We start from the raw sequence: 20,978 nt of genomic DNA, 5'->3' as shown, positions 1-20,978 counted from the left end.
TTAGGGACATGGTTTAGTAACAATGTTAGGTTAACGGTTGGACTTGACGATCTTGAGGGTCTCTTTTAACCAAAATGATTCTATGAGTCTATGATCTCCTTCCCATAATGCTCCTGCTGCTGTGGCTGGCTGCCACCATTGTGCTTTCCACGGCTGCCTCCAGCAAACCCTCTTTGCTCACTCACTGGAAGAGTTCTGTGGGTGCCTGTGGCTTCCAGAGGCTCTGGTGGGACATCGACTGCTGGATGAACTGCTGTCACTTTGTCACGATCCCCAGCAAGCTGTGTAAAACTCATAGCACAAAAAGTTTGGCAACAGCTCTTCCTACCACACACAGCTCATGAACACAGGGATCTGTCATCCCACCCATAGCCATGCAAGTGGCAGGTACACGAGGAGGTGCAGGACTGAGAACAGCACAAGGAGAACAGCACAAGGAGAACAGGGCCATCCAGCTGCAGGGCAGAGAAGTCCTTGGGTATCCTCAGCTTGGAGACACCGGAGCCCAGCACACCTCGCTCTGCACACTAGCAGAGGGGTGACTTGCCTTGTGAGAGCCAGATGTGCACCAGTGCTGCTTTGGAGAGGTGCTCCCAGGACCATTGCTGGGCCTCTGCCTTGGCTGTGAGGGGAAAAAGCTTTTCTCAGATCCAGCCTCCTGCCCTGATTTTGGCAACCAGGTGAGCTGGTGTGAGGGGTGCAGCCAGCTCCCCCAAGCAGGGTCCCATCAGTGTCCAGACTTGTCAGCACCCTCCCTGGCTGCCAGCTCTGCAGCTGCTTGGGCACGTCCAGGAGCTGGCAGGGCCAGCGGCTGTTTCCAGCAGAGACACGATGGGACAACGTTTCGCGGGGGTAAAGCCCCCCAGGCGCGCAGGGAGGCGAGACTTGAGTGGCAGCGGTGGTGCGGAAACGCCGTGCCCCATCCTTCCACTTCTGGAACTCCCACCCCGGCATCGCCAGGCGGCGGCTGCTCGCCACTGACACTGAGACAACGGGAGGCCCAGCGGGCACACAGCACCGTGCGGCGGCGCTCCCCGCAGAGCCTCCCCCGGCCCTCCCCCGGCTCCGCCCGGCGCCGCACCGCCCTCCTGCCCGCCTTCCCCCTCTGCCACACGGGCGGAGCGTGCGGTCGAGCCCGGGGCGCAGCTGGAGCCGGCGCCGGGGCCGTGGGGCGGAGCCGGGGCCGGGCCGCTCTGTTGGAGCCAACGGAACCGGCTGCAGCTGCTGGCGGCGGCGGTGGAGCGGCGGCGGAGCGGCGGGATGACCCTCAAGTCGGGGCGCAGCGCCAGCGCCGGCAGCATGCGGACGGCGCTCTCCGACCTCTATCTGGAGCACCTCCTGCAGAACCGGGCCAAGCCCGAGGTGAGCGGCGGGCAGCGCCGTCCTCCAGCCCCGATCGCCCCCACGGCGGCCCCGGCACCCCCAGGGACAGCGCGCCTCTGCCCCCCCGCCCTCTTCCTCCCCGGGACCGGGCAGTGAGCCCCGGGGGCTCCCCTCCATCCCACGTTCCTTGTGCCCCCGCTTCTCCGCAGGCCCTTAGCCCAGCACCCTGCGCCCAGCTCAGGCCCGGCACTGAGCCCACGGGGGTCCCACTCCATCCCGTCCCTCCCGCACACGCAGCGGGGAGCAGGGCCCTGAAGGCAGACACCCCACGGCGGGCAGGAGGTGGGCATCCAAGTACGTGACCTGTACGTGGCTCTGCTGGTCCCCAGCACTTGGGGAGCGGGTCTCCTTGCTGGGGGACATGTGGCACCTTGGAGGAATAGTCAGCCAGCATGGCCGGGCAGGGAAGAAGCAGCTGGGTGGCGGGGAGGAAGGCTTCAGCATCCTGCCACTGAGGAGCTTGTGCTTGTTTTGCTGCAAAGTTGTAGCTGATCTGAAGTGGAACTGCCTGTCACATGAGCAGATTCAGCTGCTGAGCATCCTCCAGGGCCACGCATGGGCTGGAGGGGTGGTGGTGATGGTTCTTGGCCCCAGAGAAGGAGGATGCAACCAGCCCTTCCCACACCTAGACCAGGGCAGGGAGTGGGCCGGCGTGACCCCATCTCCAGTGGAAGTAGGGCAGGCTGCAACAGTCTCTTCGGTTGTGCTGGGTGGGCTCCTTCCTCAGCCAGTGTCATTTTGGGTAGGTTGGGTGCAACTGGAAGGTCAGCAGTTCCCAGTGCAATGCAGCTGGTGCCTTTCCCCCAACAGAGGGGAAAAGCAGGAGTCACTGATGGAACCATGGCTGGGCTGAGCTTTTTGTGTGGCTATGGGGAACCTCTGAGAGCAGGGAGGAAATTTCCCTGAAGTGCTGTCCTTGGTCCACCCTGTTGGACACCACAGCATCCAAAGGAGGCTTGCCAGATCTGTCTCACACCAGTGGTTCATGTGCTTTTTATGGCTCAACCCTGGCAGAGTGCTGTAAAAATAAAAAGGAAAAAGCTTTTAAAAGTAAAGTGTCTGGATCAGGCAGCTGCTGAGAGGAGCTCTCCCATCCCTCTGCCTGGCCACAGGCAGAGCAGGGATAAATTGCCAGCAACCACAGGGAATGGAAAATGTTGGAGCTGGCCTACAGCTCCCTGTTGTTATGGTATATTTATTCCTCTAGGGATAGAGAAATTGCGAACCAGGATCTGCCTGGGGCCTTTTGGAAGGAGGTCTGTACAGCTGGCAACTGACTGGTTTTACGTGTCCTGAGCTTGCCAGTCACTCATGCATTCCTCCCCGTGTCATGTGCGTGCAGACGGTGCTGGTCCACGGTGGCCATGGGCCCCGCTGTGGGACAGCAGGGACATCGCCCAGCAGCGACATCACCCAGCAGCAACTTTGGGGAGCGGTGCTGCATCTGCCTGGCTCCTCCTTGGCTGGAGTCAAGCAGGGTGGCCGGGAGGTTTCTCTTCCTCATTTCTTCTGGCAGAGCTGCGCTCCGGGAAGTGCCATCCTTCGTTCCTCCTGTGGCAGCAGCGCACGCAAACCCGCAACTAGTGGAAGCCGTGTCATTGCTAGAAAACAAGCTGAAGTGGAGGAAGCCACTTGGCCTCTTCCCTTGAGCTGCACCGCATGCCTGCATATCTTTGCCTTATCTCCCAACTGGCAAATACAGATTTACCAAAGAGGTGTGGGCTTTATTCCCAGCTGTGTACCTGGTCAGCAGGGTGGCCTTAAGCATGTCCCCTTATCAGCTATGACTCAGTTCCCCAGCCTTAAAATGGGCAGCAAATGTGACCTTTGGGAATCCGGTGGAGAAAAGGGGGCTGCTTTTGGAGAGAGCTGAGCGTGAGGGTGCAGAGGGGACAATGCACTTCCTTGTGGGCAGTGGTTCCCAGCATCCAACAGGCACCAGCTCCAGGACAGATTGAGGCCACAGTCCCCAGGGACCAAATCCTGAAATGGCTGTGGGCAATACTAGTGGTTGAAAGCCAAGCAAAACTTCTGGGCTTGGCCAAAATGAAATATGGAGGGCTGGTTCCAACTTTTTCATCTCAAATGCATTTTGCCATGTCCCAGTCAGTAATGACTGCAGGGGAAAAGCTGTTTTGCAGGGCTTGTTGTGGAAGGTGGGGATGGAGAAGCTGGGCAGCTCCTCAAGATTTCTTCTGTCAGTGTCGTGGTTTTGTTGCCTGTCCCTCGGAGGTGACCAGTTTCACAAACACATCTAGAAGGCTGCATCAGCCTTTCGGGTGGGAGGATGGTGCCTCAGTATAACTGACTGTGCTCCCTTGAAAATCCATGACCTGGAGTCAGTGCAAAGGCACACAGAGGCAGCGGCATCTTCTGGCCTCCACAACCACTTGTATCCTTCCTATTTCTCTGTTCCCCATCCCACTGAGACCTGTTGGGGTTGCTGGGCCTTTTCCTAGTGTCAGCAATGTAATCCTGTTTTGTTTAAATGCCTTTTAAAAAAACAAACAAAACCAAACCAACCAAACAAACAGAAAAAACCTGGATCGTATTGCTGGAAGGGGCCTGGGGTGAGGTTGCTCCTGTGGTTTTGCTGGCAGACCTGAGCAGGCAGTAGCCTCTGGCAGAAGGCAGAGATGAATTACTTCTAAATGTCCACGTGGCTGTTGCTTCCCAGCTAGTTTGCTCTTTTTACACACTGCTGTGTTTTTCAAGCTGTAGTGAGACCGTGATGCACACATCTGCTGGACGGTGGGGAGGTGAGGTGGGAGCACTAGCCAGGGGGAGGCGAGGTTGCTGGGCCAGCACATCTCTGCACCAAGCAGTGCCCCAGCCTCCCTGCACGCACCCGTGGTGATTATCGTGTGAGGGGTGATGATTCCTGGAGGGAGCTGGCGTTTTGTTTCTCACTGTGGGCAGCAGAGTGTGTTTCCCTGCCAGGTCAGAGGGCAGTCCTGGGGGAACCCAGCTTCAGGGTTCCCTCCTGCATCCGAGCTGCTGTACTTTGGGGGCCCACTTGGCCCAGCAGCATCTGACCTTTTTCCACATGGTTGCTAGGAAGCACTGCTCTTCCAAGGCCACCTGATATTGAAGTCCCCGGGTGGGAGCAGCAAGGAGAGCCCAGGAGCCATACCACTGAATGTGCCCTTTGCACTACAGTGCTGCTTTCCCCAAGCCTCCTGCAAACAAGCTGCCCAGTTAATGTTTGATTTGCTCGGTGGTGTGCAGCCCAGCTGAGCCAGCGCAGCCGCAGGAGCAACCCTGGCAGATAACGCTGACTCCACGGGGGGACAAGATGCCAAGCCCTGGGGTCCTCACCGAGGATTGCTTCATGCTCATCATTTGCCCTGTTGGCAAACACTGCCTGGGGAGCTGGTGCCCTTCCTTCTGCCCTGGGATACAGGCAGAAATCTGGGTTCTGGAGGAAAATGCAGACAGGGAGCTGGGGTGCACCTCTTTGACCCATGGAGGTGGTGACTCCTCTGTGTATTTCCACCTGGAGCAGGATTTGTGCACAGGGATTTGTACCCTTGCCAGCCAGCTGCAGGTCACCCTCAAGGCTGCTGGGCAGGGCCAGACAGGCCCTACCCATCACCCCAATTGCAATGCTCAGTTCCCCAACCTCCTCACCCCATGTCTGCCCCAAGGCTGGCCCCAGCGGTGACCCAGACCAGGACGGTGCAGAGCCGGCAGTGGCTCGTGGCCACGGAGCCGGCTCTTAGCAGCGCTCGCAGATGTTTCCTGCAGAGCAGCACATACGAAGCAGGGTCTGGCCTGCCACCAGCCTGACTTGAAAGGCTCTTGAGGTCACAGGCTACACCAGGCCAAGCCAGCCGAGAGTGTGGCAGCTGCCAGGAGAGAACAGGGTAAGTGATCTGGCTGGATCACGTGCATGGAGCATGAGAGCTGCACATGCCTTCTGTCTCTGGCTTCTGAATGCCCAACACTGAGGCTGGAATCTGCCACCCTGTTGGTCCTGGTCCTCCTCATGAGCTGGGCTTTTTCCCATTCTCATCCACCAGCCACCTGGAGTGCTCAGCAAAAGCCCACGCCATCCCAGCATGGCTCTGTTTGGGGCAGAGGGTGTTGCTGAAGGACCCCGCTGGGTTCAGAGCTGCTGTCAAGTGACTTGCGGTTGTCCCCAGGCACAGCAGCAAGTCTCTGGTGACAAGGCTTGCTTTCTGGGAGTCACCAGGGTGACACAGGTGCTGTGTCAGCATCAAGGGCTGGGTGTTTTCTCCAGCTGTCAGCAAAAAGCAAAGGTCAGGGCCAGGAGGCTCAGCTGGCAGGTCTGGTGGGGACGGTGGGGATGGGAACTCCCAGCCCCTGGAGCAGACTGTGCTGTGTCCTGGGTCATGGGGCTCTGCTGAGCCTAGAGGTTTGAAGCCAAGGATTGCACAGTGTAACACTTTCCCAAGGCATGACCAAGGTAAGTATGATCTGTGCTGACTCAAACCATCTCACGGGCACATTGGCCTTGGGCAGGGCTGGAGAAGTTCCTTGTCCTCCTCTTCCTCCTCCCACCCACTGTCTCAGCAGAGTTGGGACAGCTGGCAGAGAGCCGAGGGCCAGCTCCGGGCACCCGCACTGCTGTATCTGTCCCTCTGCCTTGCGAACGGCACGGTAGCAGCACGTCCTGCTGCGCTGGCAGGCCAGGCTGGGAGGCTGCGAGTCGCTCTTCCTTCCACCCTGCGAGTCCTTGGCCCAGGCGCTGCTCTGGGCTGTGATTCAGCTGCCTCCTCCACATTTAAGCCGTTGGCAGCCAGAGCCCATGTGGTCGCCTTTTTCCTCTGAGGAGGCGGTTGGTTGGCTCTTTTAGAAGTAGTTGGATTAAAAATAAATCGTGCATCTTCCCTGCTGCTGCAGCGTGGGCACACGGCTCCCTGCGCCCCTGCTGCCCTGGCCCAGCGTCACCAGTGCCCTTTTTGTCAAGGCTGCAACAGTGCCTATGCCTCGATGCTTGTCTGTCCTTCTCTGCAACACCTTTCCCACTGGCCTGGCTAGTCCTGGCTCTGCTGCTCCTGCCTTCATCTCCCTCCTCGCTCTTGGCCATTGCACAGGGCTGGGCCGCTGCCTCAGCCCGGCAGCACTCCAGCACATCCCTACCAAAAGTAGTTTTGTTGTGGTTTAGTGCCGTGGCTGCACCCCACCAGCAAATGCTCTTCACCCCAGTTCCAACTGCACAAACCTCCCCATGGCTTGGCCTTTGGTGGCATGGGACTGCCGCTTCCCAGCCACTGGCATGGAGACCCGGGGCTCAGTGCTCAGTTGGGTGTTCATGAGTCAGGGTGCAAATGCGATGGGTTCAAAATGGAACACAGGAGGTTCCACTTAAATTTGAGAAGAAACTTCTTCTCAGTGAGGGTGACAGAACACTGGAACAGGCTGCCCAGGGAGGTTGTGGAGTCTCCTGCTCTGGAGACATTCAAAACCTGCCTAGACACCATCCTGTGTAACCTCATCTAAGTGTTCCTGCTCTGGCGGGGGGATTGGGCTGGATGATCTTTTGAGGTCCCTTCCAATCCCTGACATTCTGTGATTCTGTGTGCAGCGGGAAGAGGTGTTGGCTCTGCCGGCTGGGCATAAAGTGCCTCTTCGCCGATGCAGGACTAAAGCCAGCAAGGACCTTACTGGGTGTCCCTGCAGGTTTGCTGGCCATGGCTCCCAACGGGTGCTGCTGGGAGAGGCGGTGCAAGCTGCAAACTGGGCAGCAAAGCCGGCAGCATGGTGGGGAGTGCGGCAGCTGGGAGCGTTTGCTTTGCCTCGTGGGCTGACAGGGAGATTTCAGCTTGCTAGCAAGGCAGGCAGGGGCTGCAGATCAAAGCAGGAGGTCACTGCCCGTGACCCCATGCACCCTCCACCTGCCCCAGTGCCAGTGCCTGCTGGAGACAACGAGCAGAGGTTTCCCCATGGCTAAAAGCCCCTACTTGACTTCCCAGTGCCAGCCAGCATGAACTGGGCTGTAGCTGGGAGCTGGAGAGGGGAACAGGGAGTTTCTGACTGGCTCGGGAGCATGTTGCCTTCGGATGAGGACATGACCCTGCAACATGCCGGTTGCCCATTGACATAGATGAGGAAAGGTTGAACTTGTAAACTGAGCAAGAGCAGAGCCTGGCCCCGGTTCTCAGAGGTGAGGCCCAAACTGCTCCATTCACTCGGTGAAGCTGTCCTGGGCTTTATGCCCTGCAACAAGCCGGCTGTGGGCGAAGTGCTGCTGCAACACACAAGTGGTGTTTGGGACTCATTGCTGCAGAAGATTATCAGCTGTGGACTCTTTTGACTTCTGCTACCTGTAGCTTTTCTGAAGTTTTCTTACCTCCTGTGTTTCCCAGGCAGGAAAACTGCAGATCAAGCCCACATCTGCATCTTCAAGGATGAAGCTTTTTTTCTTTTCTTGCTCTTACTGTCCAGTCCTCCAGCACATGGGTCTCTCTTCTCCCTGTGCCCCACCTGTGCCTTCACACGGTGTAGTAGCTCAGCCCCACAGGAGGGATCCAGCACTCCAAGGCCCCATTCAGCTGGAGCCCTTAAATCCTGGTCTTTGTTTTGCCCTGACAGGCCATCACTCAGTCCCCGAACGCCATGACTGAGGACATTTATACCAACGGCTCAGCGACCCTGGGCAGCCCTTCCCACAGCAACAGCCGTGAGGTGCGGAAGATACGCCTCGTCCAGTTCGAGAAGGTCACGGAGGAGCCCATGGTGAGAGCTGGCAAGATCCCAAGCTTGATGCCACCCAGGGGGGCGGTGGGGCAGGTAGAGCTGTGCCAACGAGCTGGCGTCAAGGGATGCAGGAGATCACTGGAGACCTCTGCCATGGGAAGAGGGTGCTGGATCCTACCTGGGGACCTGGAAGGAGCTCCATCAATGGGAGGTGATGCCTGTGCCAAGAGGAGCTGCAGCAGGCTGGGCTGGCCAAGCGCGGGACTTCTCCCCAGCCCCTGCACAGCCTTCTGTGGACATGGGCCTGGAGAGGACTTTGCTGAGGGCGCGGGAGCTCTTTCCTCCAGAGAGCAGTCATGGATTTTCCTGTCTTCCAGGGAATCACACTGAAGCTCAACGACAAGCAGAGCTGCATGGTGGCCAGGATCTTCCACGGGGGCATGATTCACAGACAAGGTAACGAGGCCCTCATAGAGGCAGCGTTTGTCTGCAGCTGGTTTCTGTCTGTGAAGAGATAAGGCAGCCCCCCAGCACTGCTGGCCTTCCTCTGTGGACATTTGTGTCCATTCCTTTACTAGGGATATGTTAGGAACTCGGGACTCGCTGGTCTCTCTGCATGGTTGTCATGTTTATACACTGGAGGCTTCAGGGAGAATTGAAGGGTTGGGGGAAGGGCTCTCCCAAAAAAGAACCAGAGACCGTCTGTCTCGTGATGGGGTCACTGTAACAAGAGATGGATCATACCCCAGAGACTGTGGGGAAAACTCTTCCTGTTCCTAAAGTGCACAGGTGACTTCTTGTGGATTGGCTCTGCAGACCAAAAGAAGGTGCCAAAAGAAATTAATAGGTGCTATTTTCTAGTTTTGGTCCGTGCCAAAGGGGCATGGAAATGAGATGTTCTGTGCTTAGAAGAAGAGGCCCCTTTTCCAGCCTTGGATCCAAGTGGGAAGTCTGAGCTTACCCCTGCCAAAATAACCCAGGAGCCATTCCAATAACACCACTGGAGCCTGATTTATAGCAGCATATCTGAGGCTGTAATCTGGCTGGGTATATAAACTGAAAACACACAAAGTCAAGAATGCTTGTGTTAAGGGCCCTGTTAGGAGGCTGTCGTTTGGCTTCGGGTGAGGTACTTGGAGCTGGGTTTGAATAACTCTGAAACAGGTGCTTTGACCAGTCTGAAGCACTGAAGGACACACAGTGGAAAGCAACCTGGTGACCTTCAGACTGGATGAAGTGTGTGTGTTGGGTGGAGGGGGAAGAATTAATTCCCCTTGTGCTTAGGTGACATGTGGCTCCACAAGCATTGCCCGGGCAAATACTGCGGTGTCCTGGCCACAGCTTGCCCAGGGGATTGGGAGGCTGGTGGAGCTGTGTAGTTTGGATTTGGTGAGTTGCTTTTGTCCAGTCCTACATTTTCATGTTTCTCCTGTTGCTGGCAGGCTCACTTCACGTGGGTGATGAAATCATAGAAATCAATGGGCAAAGTGTGAGCAACCACTCGGTTGACCAGCTGCAGAAGATGCTGGTAGGTATTTGTGTTTGGTGAGGCTGTTTCCTGGGAAGGACCCCTTTGGCCTGCAGATGTGCACGCTGGCTGAGCATTCACCCCCTCCTAGATACCGGAGCCAACACGCAGCTGCCTGCAGACGTGCGATGCAGCAGGAGACAGGGCCGCTGTGCCGGGCCGCTGTAACATGGCCAAGTGCTGGGTGGTCTGTGCTTGCTGCTTGTTTCTGGCCTCCTGAGAGCAGCAGTGAAGGCTGTTGGCTGGGTCTCTGGCATGTGCTGATGTGTGTGGGGCTTGGAAATCACCTCTGCTTGCCAAGGCTGATGTGCAACCCCAGCCCTGGGGCAAGCTGCTCTTGCAGACCCAAGCCACTCCTGCAGTTTACCTTGGTGCCATTTTCCTGCTGCTGAGGTCATGGTGATCCTGCCAGGCCCTTGCTAGAGACAGCTTTGCACAGGGTCTCAGACTTGCCTTGGGTTCAAACACAGAGGCCATCCTGGTCAATACCCATCACAGGGGACCTGGCCGGAGGGAGGTGGTGGTGTTGCTGAGGACACCCAACAGCAGCCTAAGCAGGAAGCCTGGCCCTGCTGCACTGCTGTGGTCCTCTCCTGCCTGATGGTGAGACGTCCCTGCTCCAGACATTGAGACCAAGAAGGAGCTCGTCTTTGTCTGCCTCCTGAGAAGGGTGGTTGGCTCAGGAGGCCCCTCCAAGCCTTAAAATGTGGTTGTCCCCAAGGAACTATGCAGGTCTTGTGAAGCACATGGGACAACAGTGCATCTAGCCTGCAGCAGGCAAGGAAGTGCTGTGTCTCTAATGTCACCAGGAGGGCAGAAGCGAAGGGACAGATGGAGACAACCTGGCAGAACCAGCCTTTCTTCCCAGGTTCCTCACTGGGTCAGCCAGGCCAGAGATGATACAGATCTCCATGTTTGTTCTAATGATGCTTAGCAGTGCCCACAGCCAACCCCTTGTTGGGGCTGTTGGTGTCCCCGCATGGGGATGGGACAAGCATGGCAAAGCTATGCTGCCATGGCTCTTAGCCCAGCCCCAGCAGAGCTGTTCCTGGCCAGGCTGTGGCATCCCCCAGCATCACCGCATGGCTGGAGCACCCAGGAGCTTTGCCTTTGCCAGTCCTGGCACTCAGCAGCTCCCTGCACAGGTTGTTGCTGTCAGGCTGCCTCCAGGCACTACCTCCTCCAACTCTTCTTTCTCCCCTTCATTTGTTCACTAGAAAGAAACCAAGGGGATGGTCTCAATAAAAGTCATTCCCAACCAACAGAGCCGCCTCCCTGCTCTCCAGGTAAGTGCAGCCTCCAGACGCGCGGGCTGTGCAGGGACACAGCTGTGGGGCCAGGTGGGACCAGAGCAAACCAGGAGGGACCAGTGCTGGGTAGAGAGCTGTGCTGAGCCAGGGGAAGGACAAGGGGACAGCTGCCCAGTCACCTTGCCTGAGCTGCTGGAAGGTGAAGGGATCTGTCCGGTGCTTACATCACTGCAAAGGAGCGCATTTGGGCCCTGTGTGGATGTATTTACCCAATGTGTAGGTCAGGATGTGGGCCAGGGATGCCTGAGCCACAGTGATATATGTGTGCGGTGTTTGGTGACCGGAAAGCAGCGGCGTGGGCTCACCGCGAAGCACGAGAGTTTCCTGCCACCTTCAGAGCTGCAGCCATTAGAGCCGCATCACATTGCAGGGCTCTCGCTGCTCCCTGCTGTCGCTGGTGCCCAGTGTACCAGCTGCACGGAGGGTGCGGATGCTGCCAGCACGCTTGTGAGCAGCAAGTGGGAGGAAGGAAGCGGTGGGGGAGAGGAAGGCAGCTCCTCCTGCCTGCTGCCACTGCCAGGGTGGGGGTGACATGCTGTGGCAGGGGGTGACACCTGCCTGGCTTTGCGTTTGAAGTCCTGCTGTGGCCAAAATATTCAGAATAGTGGAGAGGAAATGCGGTGCATGGTAGCTGGGATGCTGTCCTGTCTCCGGGTGCAGGAGCCAACTCCAGCGCAGTGTGGCCATCGTGGACAGGCAGGAGTGGGGCTCAGAGGTAGAGGGTGGGGGCTGGCTGGTGCTGGGATGGGCTGGGGGAGCCCACATCACCCACCCTCCTTACCCAGAGAAGCTGAAGTCTCTGAACATGGTGGCAAGTAAAAGCTCTTAGTTTCTTGCTCACCCCACGCTGTTCCCATTCCAGCTCGACCAGCCTTGCATGTGTGCGTTTATTAAACACTGGCCCATGTCTGCCCTTCCCTGCTGTCCGTCTGCCCCTCCGGCCTGACCCAGCCAGCTCAGTGCCAGGAGAAAAGTTACTTTTGAGAAGAACACAGTTGATGGCTCACCCAAGGCTGGTCATGGGCTCAGGGACAAACTCCTTCCCAGCAACAGCTGTCCTCCCTCTTGCTGTGTCCAGGGCCATGGTGCTGTCTGCTCTCCAGAACCACAGCTCATGGCCTGCCTGCCTCTCTGCTTGTTGCAGTCCACTGCCAAGAGTGGACTTCTGATTTTGTTTCAGCTCCTGGATCCCCACAATCAGCTCTATTTCAGGGCCTGGCAAGCAGGACAGTGCAGATCCTGGCATCAGGATGCCCCCTGCCCTGGCTTTCCCCACAGCCTGGCAGCCACTTTTTGACCAGCTGAGTGTCTCTTGGGGCAGGTCTGCTTGGGAGGATCCTAATGAGAAGCACTGGGCACTTTGCTCTCAAGGTCACCTCCAACCTGTTCCCAGGTGCAAACTGCAGTCTTTTGACTTCAAAGACCAGGGCTTCTCCTGCTGGAGCCTGCTCAGCACCTGGGCTTCCAGCCCTGGAGGGAGCTGCCAGCAGGCAGGGAAATCACTTGTATTTGGAGCTGGCCCTTTGCAGTCCATGGGCGATGCCTGGAGCTGTTAGATGCGAACTTCTAATTGGTGTAAGGGAGAGTCCTTCCAAAAGTGACCTGGCTACATCTGGCTTGGGGTATCAGGGCTGCGGGAGCAGGTGCCCAGGCAGTACTTGCTCTCTGTCCCTTGTGTGTCTGTGTTGATGAGCAGCTTCCTGGTGCCAGAGAGTGCTTTCAAAGGAAGCATCAGTCCTTATCCTGAAAGGAGATTCCACTTTTGTTGTCTTCTATTGTGAGGGATCTTGTGTCACAGCTTGATCCATATGCTCTGCTTTTCTGGCAGTGAAAGGGAACTGTGTTTGTGTCCTGCTGGCCCTGTGCCTCCAGCAGCACTGCTGAAGGAGAGCATACTGTGGGAAATGGTTTTAATGTGGAACAAGGACGGTATGATCTGTCCTGCCCAGGGAGCATGACTTTCCAGGCCCTGCCTGTCACATCTGAGGACAGAACGTAGGCGTCACCCCACGTGAATCCCTTTCCCACTTGCTATGTGCTGCATTTTTGGGACAAATAACTTGACAGCGTTGTGCTCAAGAGAAGCCAGCATTGGTATGAGCAGGAGACTGGGTCTGGTAGTGCTGCAGCCCCTGTAGAAGGATCTGCTGCCTGTGGAGTGGAACAAGAGCAATGTGAGGTCTGTACTTAGCCACAGCCTGATTTTGTTCCCTAAACCTTGCCTTTCATCCTCCATACTCTGCCTTGGTTTGCTGCCACCCTAGTCCTGATCTTGCTGGGTGTGCTGGCCAGGGACAAATTGCAGCTGCGGTAGCTTTTTAGACAAGAAACCTTCCATCCAGGCACCGAGAGCAAGTGGCAGCGCAGAAAGCGCTGGGTGCACACGCATGGTCTGCCCTCCTCCCAGGGACAGGTGACTGTCATCCATCCTGTTGCTCTCTGACAGTCTGTTCTTCCTGAACAGCTTTCCTGGAAAACAAGGTCGATGTGCGAAAGCCACGTGCTGTTTCTCTCCTGACCTCCCAAAAAAGCTCCATGGCAGCAAGAGCTGGGGTGCCTGGCTGCTTGCTGGCTTCAGGAGGGTTTGCGGGCGGGGGAGGCAGCGTGATAGGCCGCCCCAGTGCGAGCAGGTGCTGTAGTCTCTCTCTGGAAGGGCTGAGAAAGCAGAACAGACAGGGAAAGGCCACTTTCTCACGCCTTCGGGGTCCCCAGGGCTCCCCCAGCTCCAGGAGGGTGGCACAGTGGCCTGGGAAGTGGCAGCAGCTTGTTTCCAGCTGCAGCTGTAATGAACGTAGCTGATGCTGAAGAGACCAGGACAGATCCAGGCAGGGATGGACAAGACAGCGCAGCCTTGGCTCCCCAAGGGCTCTGTGCTGTGCGGGGGCGTGCCCAGTGCTGGAGACAGGCCAGGGCACAGCAGCTGGTGATTGAGATGTGGCTTTCCGTGGGGTCCCCAGGACATGAGATTGTGGGGCATACCGTTGCGATGGCTCTTCTCTGTTCACCCCATTGCAGCCCCCAGTGGCTGTGCACCGTGCTGCTCTGGGTGCTGGGATTCATCTCCAGCTGTCTCGGCTCAGCAGTACCGTGCAGCACCCCGGGCACTTGCAGAGGGGCTACATGTCAGGGTTTGAGCACCAGTGTGGGGTGTGCAGGCCTGCCTAGGGGCAGCAGCGGTTTCAAACTGGCTCCCAGTAGAGCCAAGATGCGGTTCTCTCTCCCTCGCCCAGCAGCACATCTCATGGCAGCTCCATGCCAAGGAGCTTCCCCCAAGGCTTTGCACATCTCCTTTCTCCCCATCCAGCCTCATGGGGCCTGGAAAGCCGCAGGGGCTGGGGTCCCTCCTGGAGCAGGGATGTTGTGCCTGGAGCTTGCTCCGCAGTCACTGCTGGGGGATGTAATGTGGGGCCAGGAGCTGGACACGCAAAGTTCAGCCACTCTGCATGGCCATGCTGACTCGGGCCCACACTCTCTTTTGCAGATGTTCATGAGAGCACAGTTTGACTACGACCCCAAAAAAGACAACCTGATCCCCTGCAAGGAAGCAGGGCTGAAGTTTCAGATTGGTGATGTGATTCAGATCATAAACAAGGATGACAGCAACTGGTGGCAGGGCCGGGTGGAGGGCTCCTGCACCGAGTCAGCAGGACTCATCCCTTCTCCGGAGCTGCAAGAGTGGTAGGTCCCTGAATTTGGCCAGAAGGGCTGGATTTCAGACCATGTGCTACCAGGAGTGACTGTGTTTGGGTAACACCAGCATCACTCTGGGAAAAGGAGGCAATGTCCCCTTCATCAGCTGCAGGTTGAGCCTTTATCTGTCCCAGCAGCCACCCTGCTCCTCTTGCCCTTGCATGTCCGAGGGACAATCCTGCAGCTCCCCCGGGGCTCGGGGTGACAGCAGGACTATCACAGAATGTCAGGGATTGGAGGGGACCTCAAAAGATCATCCAGTCCAATCCCCCCGCCGGAGCAGGAACACCCAGATGAGGTTACACAGGAAGGTGTCCAGGGGGGTTGAATGTCTCCAGAGAAGGAGACTCCACAACCTCCCTGGGCAGCCTGATCCAGTGTTCTGTCACACTTGCTGAGAAGAAGTTTCTTCTCATATTTAAGTGGAACCTCCTGCATTCCAGTTTGACTATGGTGGTGTCCTCTCTTGGCAGGCGTGTGGCAAGCGTCACCCAGTCCAGTCAGAGTGAATCTCCGAGTTGTAGCCCCTTTGGGAAGAAGAAGAAGTGCAAAGATAAATACCTGGCCAAGCACAGCTCAAGTAAGTGTGATCAGGGCCATGGGCTCCATGCCCAGCCCTGGCCATCCCTCCTGCCTCTGTGCAGGGACAGGTCTGGCCTCCATGGGACTCAGACCAAATGGCCCAGCTGCGTTGGCAGCGGGACCTTGGGAGGATACCCCACAGCTGTCAGCTTTTTTGAGTCCCTTCTCCAAAGTCCTCATGCCCCTCAGGTGGCCACAGCTGTGTCCTCTGCAGCTCTGTAGTGCACAAAGCTGGGGCTGGTTCATGCAGGAGCCAGGCACTGCTCGCACATCGCTCTGTGGTCACAACCCCTGGCACTCCTGGCCCTGAGCTCCTTGGGAGGTTGGGTTCCTGGGCCCTCAAACCCTGCAAACTGCTCCCCATGGATGCCGTGCTGTGTCCCCGGTGGGGCAGAGAGCCAGCCCCACAGCCACTCATGCAGACATCCCGTGCTAAACGTGCATGGGGCCAGCAAAGACGGGTGCCTGAGGTTGTGCTGGCCCCCAGCCCAGCCTGCAGCTCCAACCAGCAACAAACAAGGCCATAAATCAGTGAGATAAAGCTCCCTGCAGCATCCTGCTGTGTCCCCCCCGCAGCTCCCAGGTCCTGTTGTCCTGAGCAGAATTACCGAGTGAGAGCAGCCCTGGCTTCTCCTTTGGCAGCTGCTGGTCCAGCTCCCCAGCATCCCCTCTGCACCTCCCGTGCTGCTTGCTGCTGACACTGCTGCCCTTTTACCCCAGCAGGCAAACAGGGATGAGCTCGCAGCCCTGGTTGTTCCCTCCAGTTTGCCCAAGGACCTGGCTCTGGTCAGACACGTGCGCGGTGCTGCTGCTCCTGCAGCTGAGCCGGCTCTGACCACTCACTGTCTTCATCTTTTTCCTCCACCCCAGTTTTTGACCAGCTGGATGTGGTTTCATATGAGGAGGTGGTGAGGCTGCCTGCCTTCAAGAGGAAGACTCTGGTGCTCATTGGTAGGTCCTGCCCCAGGCATCCTCTGCAGTGCAGGGGCTGTGTGTGGTGGGTCCCAGGTGGAACCAGGGCTGGACAGGGGCTGGGACCCAGAACTGCTGAGGGGCCCCAGCATCTCCTGCAGGCTTCTCTGAGCCCGGCTCCAGCATCGATCCCTCCTTCTCTGCAGGGGCCAGCGGTGTGGGCCGTAGCCACATCAAGAATGCTCTGCTCAGCAACAACCCAGAGAAGTTCATGTACCCACCTCCATGTAAGTACCCAGCCAGGGTGGAGGGCACGGTCCAGAGTGTGTTTTCTCTCACCTTCTTGAGCCAGGACCATCTGACAGCAGATGGGAGATGGGGAGATATTCCTCTAGTGCCATCAAGGCCCTAGTGTCAGAGGCCACCACACAGGGCACTGTAGGGCCTCCCTGCCTGCTGTCCCACAGGCGGCACCTAACCACAGATGGCTGCTACTGCCCATATTGCAGAGATGCCTTGCTCTTCACATCGCAGTGACTCCCCTTGGGCTGGCTGAGATCCCTGCTTGTTCAAGCAGGAATTGAAAGGGGATTAGCATGGCATAGTTTTGAGGTAGACAGCTCCTCCATGCTCAAAAAGAGAAGGCAAGATGCCCAGGTCACCCAGAGCAGAGGCTGCACATTCTCCTCTGTCCTGGGGACCAGCACTCACCATCTCTCTCCTTCCCCAGACACCACACGCCCCCAGAAGAAGAATGAGGTGGATGGGAAGGACTACTACTTTGTCTCCACTGAGGAGATGACCCGGGACATCTCAGCCAACGAGTTCCTGGAGTTTGGAAGCTACCAGGGAAACATGTTTGGCACCAAGTTTGAAACAGTGCACAAGATCCACCAGCAGGACAAAGTCGCTATTTTGGACATTGAGCCCCAGGTAGGGAGCAGGGCAAGGTGTGGGCAGGAGAGGGCCTGGCACAGATTGAACTACCTGTGTGCTGGATGTGCCTGTCCCTGCTCTGCCCAGTGCACTGCCCACCTGCCCCTGCTGGGCTGACATTTCCAGTCCCAAGATTACAGAGGCAGTGAGGGTGTTCCCCCTCACAGCACACACTGGGCTGTGACAGCAGGGCCAGGGCCAGGCTGCTGTGGGGGTGCAGGGCCAGCACAGGCTCCGCCCAGGGACCTTTTACCCCCTCCAACACCAAGCGTGTGGGTTCTGCTTTGCAAAGCAGCCAGCCCAGAGCAGGGCTGGGGGTGCCCTCATATCATCCCCCATGAGGTGCAGGGGAAGCCACACTGGGACCCCTGCTCCAGCTTCACCCAACTGCCCCCACATCACCCAACCACCCCCAGTCTGAGGAGTCCACCCAGGGAGCCCATGCCCCAGACTAGGACTGGCCCCTTCAGCCAACCACTGCACCATGGGCACCATCGCACCCTGGATGGGGGGCACAGTGGGGCAATGGGGCGCAATGTGGAGTAGTGGGGGGCAGCAGTCGGGCAGCTGCACTCCCACCCCAAGGAATGGCCACATTTTGTTAACTCCACCCCCTCTCTCCACAGACCCTGAAGATCATCCGCACGGCCGAGCTCTCCCCGTTCATAGTCTTCATCGCTCCAACAGACAAGGCAGAGCAGGTGGGTGGCAGGGCACCGAGGCTGAGTCCGCACACGTCCAGCTTGCCTGCCCACAGCAGTGGGAAAGAGCAGGCTGCAGCAGCCCAGGGCTCTCTCCCTGCTCCTCATCAGCTTCTTCCTGCCTGCACTGATTTTCGTGGTCCAGGAGAGCAGGGAAACATCCTCAGCCCAGGCATGAGAAACAGGAATTGATGATTCCTGCAGCCGTAGACTCTCTCCCAGACTGACACCCCCCAGTAACCACCATCCCCGCAGCATCATCAGCCACTAAGGCAGCGGGACGTAGAGCCCAGCGCCATCTCCAGCTGCAGTAGTGCTGCAGAGCAGGAACATTTATCCTGCCATCAGCTATGCAAATGGAACACGAAAACAGCAGCTCCTTTCATTCCTTGCCTCATTAAGATGCTCATCCCTCCAAAATTAGGATGAAAGCAGCAGGGATGGTGCAGTTAACTCACACAGTGCCAAGCACCGCAGTGCTGGCAGCCACACGCTGCCATTTCCTGGGAAGCCCCCGCCATGGAGCTGTGCTGCCCACCCTGCCCTGCTGCAGCCTGGACCAGCTCCCAGCGGGCTCACCTCTGCAGGGAGAGGGGAAGCAATGGGAGAACAGGGAAACCCACAGACCTAGGCTCCTGGACTCATGGCCAGCCAAAGCCACCTCTCCCACCTATTAACTGGGGCTCACAAAGCTTAAGACACACATAGTTTGCACAGAGGATATTTATGTAACCTTCAGAGCAAGCATTGCACAGGCATTTAGAGGCATGTTAAGCTGCAGAGGGTTGTAAAGCTGGATGCTGCAGGCTGGGGTTGGAAGAGAGGAGCAAGCGTCGGAGCAGAAAGGGAAGCCAGGCAGCTTGCTGCCCCCACCTCCATCCCATCACCCCCGCTGCCTCCAGACAGAGGAATTACCTCCTGCTGCAGGGGCAGGGCCAGCCCCACCACTGCAGGCACTAAATACATACAGACAGGGATGCAGCAGAGCCAAAACGTGACCCAGCAGAGCCCCCATTGCTCTCCCCTCTCTACCCCCAAGGGCTCCCAGGCACCACACAGCAGAGCTGCAGCCAGCACAGCACCCCAAGCTCATCCCCCTCAGGCACAGGAGCAGGGAGCTGCCTGCGTTTCAAGCTCCATTAGAGAGAAATGTGGAAATTGGTCTGGACATGCTGTCGAGGGCACAGCTCCCAGCAGGGACACACTCCTGGGACGTCCCTGCTAGCTGGGGAGCTGGGCAACTGCCTACAGTGGCAGGAGGGGACAGGCAGCTTTGCTTTTACTACGAAGAAATGTAACTCTCCCAGTGAAAACCAGTAGGAGAGGCTGGTGTGGCTCTGCCAGCCAATGTTGTTCTGGTCAAAAGCCACTGGGGAGGGACCAGCCTGCAGGGATCCTACCTTGAAACCAGCCTTAGACCTTGAGCTGGGTACACTGCATAGTGCAACAACGAGCAGCCTGCTGCTCAGTGAACCTTCTCCTCCCAGGGAGCTGCCACAAAGCATTTTAAAGATGAGACCAAGCAGGTCTGGCCTCACTCTAGCAGGTAACCTGATGCTCCCAGCATTGCATAAAGTCCAGCAAAAGCCCCAGACACACAGAGATTACACAACAGCTTGTCCGACAAGCTGTAGGGATGCTCCGTGCTGATATTTAGCAACCACTTGAGTTGTTTTGGTGGTGGGAGTTTGCCTGTGGGGGTGAGTTGTGAAATTCCCCTCCTCGGCCACCTCCTGAGCACTCTCTTCTATTTCTAGCAGTCAGAGGCTTTGGAGCAGCTCCGGAAGGATTCAGAGAGCATCCGGAGCCGATATGCACACTATTTTGACCTCTCACTGGTCAACAACGGGGTGGAAGAAAGCCTCCAGCTGCTGCAGGAAGCCTTTGAGCAGGCCTGCAGCTCTCCACAGTGGGTGCCCGTCTCCTGGGTCTATTGAGAGGGCACTCAGCCCCAGCCGCTACCCATCAACCATCCTGCAGCCGCGAGGAGAAACCTCCTCAGCTTCCCCTGATCCACACACAGCCCAGCACAACTCCCTTCCTCTGCTGCTCCATGGACATGGTCTCAACTGGTTGGCACACACACAGGGTCTCCAGATCTCCTCTCCTGGGGGAAGGCAGGACGGGATGGCTGCCTCCTGAAGCACTGCAGTGCTAAGTCAGCAGCGACAGCAGAGCCCAGGGCTCCCCACGAGCTCCAAGCACAACTCCCTGCCTCGCTGTGCAAGGGAGAGCACAGCCCTGTGGTAGCACCCGGCTCATCTCTGCATTAGTCCCAAGAGAAGCGACAGAGTGAGGGCTTTCCAGGCAGACATCCCCTGCCACTGCAGGAGGGCACACCATGCCACAAACACCTCAAAAGCCTGGCTGGTGTCCTCAGGGAAGCCAACAGCTTAGGAGGCTTCACACAGACCACACCAGGGCTCCTACATCCAAGGGTTTCCTCTCACAAACGGGTTAGCGTAGAAAAAGCCATGTGGGTTTGACAAAGGTGGCGCAGAGCATGCCACCCCCAGGCAGATCTCGCCCTGCGTTCTGACGTTGGAGTTTTCTGATTCGCCCTGTGCAACTGTAGTTGTAAAAACTCACTGTATTTAAATTCTCACCGTGCAGCTTCGATTGTTACTGTCTGGCCATAGAAACTCAGCAGCAGCTGCAGAAGTCCCACAGACCAAACCCCAGATGGCCAGTTCAATGGGTCAGGCAGGTCCAGCCACAAGTATCTGTTGCATGCAGTAGAAACAGTGTCTCTACAAAGATCATCCAGGAGTGTTTTCCAGAGTCTAAAGTGTCTCGCAGACTGCATGCAAACATAAAAGCCACCCACACAAAGGGGTTCCTTCTGCAGGAATGTACTGATGCACAAACACACCATGACCATGTCTGGAAAGCATTGCCATGGCTCCTGGGCAAACCATAGCCATCATTTACGTGAAAGAATCTCATCTGTGTGTTCAGCAGTCAGCTAGGGGAAGGGGGGTTACAAAGTCTTGTGCAATTTTTTTTAAGAATGCCAAAAAAAAAAATCTGTTGATGTGCAATAGGGACCTTCATTCTGATCCACTGCAGGGAAACAATGAGCAGCAATAAACACGTGCTGAAACATTGCCATGACTGGTGTTTTACTTCTTAGGCTGAGCACTTGCTCACAGCTGGAAGCTTGTCCCACCTCCCTGATACACTCAAGGTTATGCAGGCCGGGACCAAACAGCCCCTCCGGCCACCGTCAGACCTCTCCAGCAGCCCACAGAGGAAATAGAACAGCCAGCTTCC

The 20,978-nt window shown here is 57.3% G+C and overlaps 1 protein-coding gene and 1 long non-coding RNA gene across 3 annotated transcripts; both read left to right on the top strand.

Moving 5' to 3' along the window:
• The first annotated feature begins 944 nt into the window (after positions 1-944).
• Positions 945-20,812, top strand: MPP1 (MAGUK p55 scaffold protein 1). Of its 2 annotated transcripts, none has more exons than XM_082061895.1 (12): positions 945-1,362; positions 7,942-8,085; positions 8,424-8,502; positions 9,489-9,574; positions 10,792-10,860; positions 14,366-14,562; positions 15,048-15,154; positions 16,027-16,107; positions 16,275-16,355; positions 16,799-17,001; positions 17,631-17,705; positions 19,466-20,812. In XM_082061895.1, exons 1-12 carry the CDS (start codon positions 1,261-1,263, stop codon positions 19,640-19,642), a joined length of 1,401 nt encoding a protein of 466 aa, XP_081918021.1. In that variant the 5' UTR covers positions 945-1,260; the 3' UTR covers positions 19,643-20,812. The 2 variants fall into 2 exon arrangements, with proteins under 2 accessions (XP_081918021.1, XP_081918022.1); XM_082061896.1 differs by having other exon boundaries at positions 1,088-1,362; positions 19,463-20,812.
• On the top strand, positions 1,618-3,271 carry LOC309444233. The gene is made up of 3 exons (XR_014184971.1): positions 1,618-1,677; positions 2,591-2,639; positions 2,726-3,271. It is a non-coding gene; the product is annotated as an uncharacterized lncRNA (long non-coding RNA).
• Positions 20,813-20,978: the final 166 nt, after the last annotated feature.

The sequence above is a fragment of the Streptopelia decaocto genome (genome assembly GCF_964273445.1).
Source record: "Streptopelia decaocto genome assembly, chromosome: 10".
Classification (NCBI taxonomy): domain Eukaryota; kingdom Metazoa; phylum Chordata; class Aves; order Columbiformes; family Columbidae; genus Streptopelia; species Streptopelia decaocto.
This window is presented reverse-complemented; position numbering and strand designations above follow the sequence as displayed.

Coding starts and splice junctions, on each gene's coding strand:
- MPP1 (XM_082061896.1), top strand. CDS start 1,261: ATGACCCTCAAGTCGGGGCGCAGCGCCAGCGCCGGCAGCATGCGGACG. Junction 9,575..10,791: donor ACCAGCTGCAGAAGATGCTG/GTAGGTATTTGT, acceptor TTTGTTCACTAG/AAAGAAACCAAGGGGATGGT. Junction 16,108..16,274: donor GAAGACTCTGGTGCTCATTG/GTAGGTCCTGCC, acceptor CCTTCTCTGCAG/GGGCCAGCGGTGTGGGCCGT.